Source organism: Propithecus coquereli, unplaced genomic scaffold, assembly GCF_000956105.1.
Source record: "Propithecus coquereli isolate 6110/MARCELLA unplaced genomic scaffold, Pcoq_1.0 Scaffold17, whole genome shotgun sequence".
In the NCBI taxonomy this organism is placed as follows: domain Eukaryota; kingdom Metazoa; phylum Chordata; class Mammalia; order Primates; family Indriidae; genus Propithecus; species Propithecus coquereli.
In genome coordinates, this window is record NW_012141635.1 from 5937045 (window position 1) to 5946025 (window position 8981).

General features: G+C 35.9%; 1 protein-coding gene across 1 annotated transcript in view; it reads left to right on the forward strand.

Moving 5' to 3' along the window:
* The window catches only part of PSMA8 (proteasome (prosome, macropain) subunit, alpha type, 8), a 66454-nt gene that overhangs the window by 2746 nt on the left and 54727 nt on the right, over window positions 1–8981 (forward strand). Inside the window, exon 2 of the mRNA XM_012641753.1 lies at window positions 3094–3220. Coding sequence (XP_012497207.1) covers window positions 3094–3220 — 127 coding nt within the window. The remainder of the gene's footprint in view (window positions 1–3093; window positions 3221–8981) is intronic.

An 8981-nucleotide genomic window follows, 5' to 3' on the forward strand; every position in this document is an offset into this window, starting at 1 on the left:
AATAAATAAATAAATTATCTTGTACCAATGGGATAGTAAGATCTTTGAGGATTTAGATGGCATAATTCTTTTTTGTATTTCTACCACACCATATACAATGGAGGGGCCGAAGGAAGAAGTAACATTAAAGTAACACTTTTACCAGGCATTTTATGTATATTATCTAGCATTAAAGACAGTATTTAATCCCCTTTTTATATATGTGAAACTATGATTCGAAAGCTTTCATACTTGCTAAAAGTACCTAGCTAGAGAGTGATGGAATCCATATTCATGCTCAAATTTTTCTAGCTCCAAAGCCTCTGCTGTTTATACAAGGAAATTTGTTCAGTAAATATTGGCATATTAATTAGCTGTCATTATCATGAATGTGGAAACCAGATATGTATCATTTAAGACAATTAACTTCTCTAAGCTTCAGTTTCTTTAGTGGTAAAATAGGAATCAAAATAGCACCTGCTTCATAGGGTTGATGTGAGAGTCAAATGAGGTAATGGTACATGTTAAGCATCTTACACAGAATCTGGTTTGCAGAAAGTACTTAATTTGTAGCTGCTATTGCTTACTATTCTGTTGTTTTCTCGTTTTCCTTCAATTTCATCTATGGTTCTTCCAGCACATTCATTTGTTATTTCAAGACATTTTTTTTGAACACTTACATATGTCAAACATGGTAATGGGCCATACAGTTTCATCATGAACAAGGTAGACTCAATCCCTGTCTACAGAGAGTTTACCTACCTAGCAAGAAAGTTAGATGATTAAGTAAATAGTCCTAACAAGGCCTAAATGAGCATTATAATGGGGAAGATATGGAGCATTGTGGGAATTCTAGGGGTCAGGGAAGTCCCCCTGAAAAAGTAATATTTAAGTGGACACCTGAAGGATGAAACATAGCCAAGAGAGGAAAAGGAAAGAATGAAGAGTATTTTACACAAAGGAAATAGCTTGTGGGAAGACAAGTAGCAAAAAGCAACTATATTCTACGAAATGAAAGGCATTCAGCATTCTGAAGCAATGGAAAAATTGGAAGAGGTGAAGGTAGAAACTGGTGCCAGATCATGTGGAATGCCTTTGAACCATGTAAATGAGAATATACTTTGTCCCGAGGGAGTAAGAGGCCTTCAGCAGTTTCGGTGTGGCTGTTGTCATTCATTTGTCCAACCACAGAGGTACTCACATGAGCCAGGTAGGATCCTTCATAGTTTCTATTCTCCTAGCCACAGCAATGAGCATGTGACTCAAATCTAGCTGATATAAGTCTGCCCTTAAGACTTTTCTAATGAGACAGTGGTAGCTTTCCTACTCTGAGAGAACTGTTGAGATGTGAGTCCAGAGTTCCTGATGGCAATGCTTTTTCTGTACAGAGAAAGCCTCTGTGTGGTTAGCCTCTCTGCAGAAGGACAAAGAGTGAATATTATAGTCCCTCCATCCATTGTCCCACGTATAGCCCTGTGCTGTGTTGGTTTGCTTGGTGAGAAATTGTCCCTACTTGTTCAAGTTTTAAGTAGAAGTATGACACATTCAGATTATCATTTTTTATTTTCCAAAGATTTCTTAGGCTACATTGTGGTCAGCAAATTGGATGATGTCAAGAGTAAAAGCCGGGAGAACAGTTAGGAGTCTGTGAAGATGTGATACTATTAATAGATTTTACTAGGAATTGGGGCAGAAATGGAAATAAGGCAGATTCCAGAGAAACGTTAGCAATATAGTTTATACAATGTGATGACTGTTTGGATGGTGTTGGCAGAGTGAGTAAGAGGTACTGGAGAGGGGGAGGAGTCAAAGATGATTCCTCTTGTTTCTGGATTTGGCCACTGATACCTTGTAAACAACAGAAGTTTGTTTCTCATGGTTCTAAAGGCTGGAAAATCCAAGTACTACCCACTCTATGAGGAAACCACATGAATTCCTAGCATAGTCTTCCATTTTGGTTCATATCATACTGCACAGCAGATCCTCAAATAATGTCATTTTATTTAACGTCATTTTGTTATAATGTTGATGATGGAAAAAAAAATCGGTTCCCATTCAAGACCCCTGTCTATGTGGAGTTTGCCTGTTCTCCCCTGTCTGTAGGAGGTTTTTTCAAATACTCCAGCTTCCTCCCACATACTAAAGATATATATGTTAGGATAATTGACATGGCTAAATTGTCCCAGTCTGAGTGAGTGTGAGTGTGTATGTGTGAACCCACCCTGCAGTGGAATGGTGTCCTATCCAGGGTTGGTTTCCACCTCATACCCTGAGCTTTTGGGATAGGCTTCAGCCACCCACAACCCTGAACTGGGATAAGCAGGTTGGAAAATGAATGAATGAATACAAATAATTGTATAATAAAATAAAGTGTAATACAAATGAGGACAGTAAACAATGCATTACAAAAGCACTCAGGGAGCTCATGATATTTGGTTTTTGAACTGCATGGTGGTAGGATGTGCTCCTTACAATTTTGCTTTGAAAACCTTCCTTGATTTAACCCACCACCACTGTGACAGCCATCACTCACTGATTCACCAAAAATTCGGTAAACAATTATCTTACTTGTTTTTATTAATCTTTCTCAGGTGTATGCATAGCTCACATTTATTTCAGTGTTTACTATTAGAAGTGTTTTAGGTCTTTATTTAGAAGTTTGGTGATGTTTTTGTGACCAGAAATATTTCATAGGAACTTGACTCTTACTTATATCGATTTGCCTGTGGTAAAATTGATTTTGTTATATGTTGTTTCACCTACAGCCACAATTTCCAAGAGCCTATCAATGACATTAAGTGAGGACTTACTGTTTCTAGATAGCACTTTTTCAGGTGTGTTGTGTGAGATTAGGACACTCATGTAGTTTCAGCATTGGTATTTTCTTTGTAATTTCTATTTGTCTTTTTTGCTTTGAGTTTGGGGAATGAACTTCCAGTATACCCATACCTATGAAGCTGTTTTCCTAGATGTCTACTTTTCTCATTTTTATTGAATGTTTAAAGATGAGTCTTTTCTCCTAAGTCATAAATAACTTGATTTTAGAATTTTAGAATAACTTGATTTTATACTTTAAACTGACAACTGATTATGTTTTCTTAAATGACTTGACAGGTTGGAATTCGAGGTACCAACATAGTTGTGCTTGGGGTAGAAAAAAAATCTGTTGCGAAGCTTCAGGATGAAAGAACTGTAAGGAAGATTTGTGCCCTTGATGACCACGTCTGCATGGCTTTCGCAGGTACTTACGGACCTGCAATAATGATGCATAGTATCTTAGTGTGGTAGGGCAACACAATTGGCCTTACTGCTGCAGTTGTGCTGTAGTTATACTTCATTTCTTACTAAAAGCAGTATGTACCCTATTTTTTTTAAAGGAAAATCTCAAATTTATAAACTAGGATTTCTGATAATGAGCTTTGATAAAGCATAAATGTTAAAAGATATATATTACATTACCTTACTTAAAACTTTAGGTAGCTGTTTTCTTTTAAAACTTTTTATTTGAAATAATTATAGATTCAGAAGTTACCAAAAACACAGGGAAGTCTGATTTTACCAAGTTTCCCTTAATGGTAACATCCTCAAAACCAGTAAATTGACATTCACACAGCCCAAAGAGTTTATTCAAATTTTACCAGTTTTACATGCATTCATGCATGTGTATGTGCATGTGTTTGGTTTTATTTCATTTATCTTATGTGCAGATTCATGTAGCCATCACTACAGTCAAGATATACAACTCTCCCATCATGACAAGGTTACCTCATACTATTCCTTCTTCCCATCTTTAATCTCTGGAAACCACTATCTATTCTCTGTGTCTATAACATTTTGAGAATGTTATATGGATAAAGTCATATGATATATAACCTTTTGAGAATGGCCTTTTTTATTCAGCATACCTGAATTGCATTGTTTCATGTATCAACAGTCTATTTTTTTAATTGCTGAGTAGTATTCCATGTTATGAATGCACCACAGTTTGTTAACTCTCTCACTGAAGGACATTTGGGTTATTTCCAGTTTTTGACTATTACAGATAAAGCTTTTGTGAACTTCTGTGTATAAGTTTTTGTGTGAACATAGGATTTCCTTTCTACGGGATAAATTTCTAAGAGTGCAATTGCTAGATTGTATGGTAATCCATACTTAGTTTTATGAAACCCTGCCAAATTTTATTCCAGAGTGGCTATGCTATTTTAAATTCCATGTAGAAATGTGTGAACACTTCATTTTCTCTGCATCATCAGCAGAATTTGGTGTTGTTACTATTTTTTATTTTACATATTCTTATAGGTATGTAGTGATATCTAATTGTGGGTATAATTTATATTTTCCTCCTGGCTAGTGATGTTGAACACATTTTCAGGTGCTTATTTGCATCTGTACAGTGAATAAAACATGTCTTAGGTCATTGTTTCTTCATTTTCTAATTGCATTTTGTTAAAGTAGAATTTTATATTGTAGCTTAAAAGCCTCAATCAAGCCAATGCAATGGTACATGACTGTAGTCCCAGCTAATCAGGAGGCTGAGGCGAGAGGATCACCTGAGCCCAGGAGTTTGAGTCCAATCTGGTCGACATATCCAAGATCTCACTTCTTAAAAAACAAAAATAACAAAGAACCGAAAAACCTCATTCAGGACAAAATAGCCTTTGTCCTACTATCTTAAAAAAGGAATGATCTTGCCATAAAATAGGCCTTAATAAATTTTAAAAGATTGAAATCATAAAAAATATATTTTCTCATCAAAATGGACTGGAACTAGAAATCAGTAGCAGAAAGAAAACTTAAAAACCAACAAACATGTAGAAATTAAACAGTATACTCCTAAATTACACACAGATCAGTAAAAAAAACCACAAGGGACATTAACAAATATCTTGAGAGAAATAAAAAATAATATATCAAAACTTATGAAGTGTATTGAAAGTAGTACTTAGAGGAAAATTTATAGCTGTAAACACATTAAAAAAGAAAAATCTCAGTTCAACAACTTAATGTTATACCTTAAAACTATAAAAAGAAGCATAAACTAAATGTAAAGCTAGTAGAAGCAATAAAATAAAAAAGCAAAGTAAAAAAAAAATAAAGCAATAAAGTAAGCATAGATAAATGACAGAGAATGGAAAAATGATAGAGAAAATTAACAAAACCAAGTTCTTTGAAAAGACCAACAAAATTGACAAACCTTTAGCTAGTTTGACTAAGAAAAAAAGAAAAGATTCAATTAAAATGAGAATGGAAAAGGGGACATTAATACCAATAAAAAGAATTTAAGAGAGTACTATAAATAATTGTGCCCCAACAAAATGCCTTGAAACACAAAAATTACCTTAATTAGATACAGAAAATCTGAACAAACATAATAAAATATTGAATCAGTTATCAAAAACATCCCAACAAAGAAAAGTCCAGGACCTAATGGCTTCACTGGTGAATTCTACAAAATGTTTTAAAGAAGAATTAATACTAGTCTGTCTCAAACTCTTCCAGATAATTGAGGAGGAGTGAACACTTCCAAACTGATTCCATGAAACCAACATTATCATGATGCCAAAACCAGGCAAAGACACCACAGAAAAAGAAAACTATATACCAATATCCCTTATGAGCAGTGATGTAAAAATCCTCACCAATACTAGAAAACTAAATTCAGAATATTAAAAGTGTCACACATTATGATCAACTGGAATTTATTCCTAGAATGCAAGAATGGTTCAACATATGAAGATCAATCAATATAATATACAACAATAACAGAATGAAAGAAAAAATGGTGTGGTTATATCAATTGATACGGAACAATGCATTTGACAAAATTTAACACTCTTTCTTGGTAATGACACCCAACAACCTAAAAATAGAAGAAAGTTACCTCAACATAATTAAGGCCATATGTGAAAAACTCACAGCCAACTTTATACTCAGTGGTGAAAGACTGAAACCTTTTCCTTTAGAATCAGGAAGAAGATAAGGATGCCCACTTTTACCAGCACTGTTCAACATAGTAATGTGTGGGGAGTTAGCTATGCTTCCAGCAAAAAATTGGGTCCCTTAGGCAGGGGTCGTCGCAAAGAATAAAGAAATAACAGAAAACAGAAAATAATAGAATATAGAAATAACAGAATACACAGAGACGAAGATACAGTTTTATAGATATAGATTTATAAAGGGAGGGCTTGGGAGACCCCACAGTATTTCCGTGAACTGTGAAGCCACGAGTGAAGTTTCACATGGGTATTTATAGGTACAGAGATCGGTTGCCAGGGGTAACAGGTTTACATAATAACAGGTAGTTGGTCTTAGGTTAGAAGTCTCCCAAAAGGCTTCTATAGATCCCTTAATTTATCTACATGAACAAATGGTTACAAAATCTTTCAAAGACAAACTTCTAAGTTCTAAGATAAAGCTATCACTTAACAGAAGAGTTAAACAGAAATATAGTGGCTCCATATTTCTTTATCTAGTTATTGTGGATGGAGACAGGTAGTCAGGTGTCAAGCAGGAACTGTCCCTTGGGCTAATTGCTTTTAGCCACAGGTGTCTGTCTCTCGGGCAGACACTCTTTGATCAGTTCTCATCCCGTGGCTCCATCCAAACCTGCTTTCTTGTTCAAAGCAGGCAAAAATCACAGGTTTGAGACTGCAGCATCACCTTGGAAAGCAGCTGTCACTGACCTTTGAGATGCCCTCCTGGGGTGAGACAGCTTTTGATATGCAAACTAACACGTTTACATATTCCTTCACGGTAAAGCCCTACAAAACTCCTGAAATCATTTCTCTCTCTAATATTATAGGGGGCATCTCCATAAATCAATATTTCTATGGAGCAACAGTAATGAAAGTCTTAGAGCAGTTAGACCACAAAAAGAAATAAAAGGCATATAAATTGGGAAGGAAGAAAAATTTTCTCTGTTAACATATAACATGATCTTAAATATAGAAAACTAAAGATTGCACAAAAAATTGTTAGAGATAATAAACAAGTTGAGCAAAGTTGTAGGATACAAACAATACCCAGAAACTAGTTATATTTTTTATACACTAACAATGAAAAATCAACCAGAAAAAGGAATTAAGAAAAACAATTCTTTTTACAATAATATTAATGGCCAGTAAGCACAAATGATGGTGAAAATATGATCAACATCACTGATTGTGGAGGCTAAAGCAACTCCATCTTGGATGTTAATTGGCCGTGTTGACTTATGATTCACGCCAGTTCCAGGAATGCCTCTAAGATTTCTACTTATACTTGCTTGCTTTAAATCCTGCCCTTAGGTCCACACAGCCTTGATGTTGTTATAAACAAGTACTTACCATGAATCGTGCCTTTAGGCAAAGTCTTGCCTCCCCAAGTGGTCAATCAGTTGTCCTACACATTACTTCCCTTTGGTATGTAAGCCCTGGGTCTGGCATGTAGCAGGGCGGGTATCCACCATCTCTCCACCAACTAGGACATGGCTTCTGTTTGTAAGTCCTTATTAAATGTTTCTTTCTGAGAAAATTGATTTGTCAGCCTCTTTCTTTGGCCTCTCAGCTTCCTTGGCCTTTGGGGGTCAGTTTGCATAGACCTCACCATGGAACACTAATAATTAGGGAAATGCAAACCAAAATTACGGTGATGGCTGGGCATAGTGGCTCACACCTGTAATACTAGCACTCTGGGCGGCCAAGGCAGGAGGATTGCTTGAGCTCAGGAGTTCAAGACCAGCCTGAGCAAGAGCAAGACCCCGTTTCTACCAAAATTGAAAAAATTAGCTGCGGGTGGTGGCACCCACCTGTGGTCCCAGCTACTCGGGAGGCTGAGACCGGAGGATTGCTTGAGCCCAGGAGTTGGAGGTTGTACTGAGCTATAATGACACCAATGTACTCTAGCCCAGGCAACAAAGTGAGACTGTCTCAAAAACAAACAAACAAAAAAACACTACAATGATATACCACTTTATACTTATTAGTATGGCTATTATCAAACAAAATCCAAAAAATACCAAGTGTTGGCAAAGGTGTGGACAAGTTAGAATCCTCTTGCACTATTGATGAGAATGTAAAATGGTATAGTCACTGTGGAAAGAAGTATGACTACTCCTCAAAAAAATTAAACAGAATTATCATATAATCTAGCAGTCTATTTCCTATATATCAAAAGAATTGAAAATAGAGACTTTAACAGATATTGGTATACCTACATTCATAGCAGCATTATTTGTAATAGCCAAAAGGTAGAAGCAACCCAAATGTGCGTTGATGGATGAGTGAAAAAACAAAATGTGGTGTGTACATACAGTAGACCATAATTCATCTTTAAAAAGGAAGGAAATTTAGTTCATACAACATGTATGAACCTTTGTCCCAGTCACCGCAGGACAAATACTGTATGATGATTCCACTTTATGAGCTAAAGTAGTCAAATTTATAGAGACAAGGAGTAGAATGGTGCTTGCCAGGGAACGGGAAGCAGGGGAGAATGGGGAGTTATTTAATGACTACCGAGTTTCGGGTTTGTAAGGTGAAAAGTTCAGGAGATGGATGGCGGTGATGGTTACACATGTGAATGTACTTAATGTCACTGAAATGTACACTTAAAATGGTTAAAATGGTAAATTTTATGTGTGTTTTACCACAATAAAAGAAAATAGGGAAAAAAGGAATCATTTTAATATAAATGATGTGGACTTCTTTAACTTCTGATACATATACTTTTCTAACTTTTTAATATAAAAATAATCTTAATATGTATGTATCTTTTTGGCACAGTAAAATAAGCATTTACAAATATTATTCCTCTCATGTTAATTGGTTTTTGTAATTGGCAAATACCTAAGTGTCTATTGTTAGAGAATTGGTATGATAAATCATGGTATATCCATACAGTTGCTTAAAAATATAGGCTCTGGGCCAGGCGCGGTGGCTCATGCCTGTAATCCTAGCACTCTGGGAGGCCGAGGTGGGTGGATCGCTCAAGGTCAGGAGTTCGAGACCAGCCTGAGCAAGAGC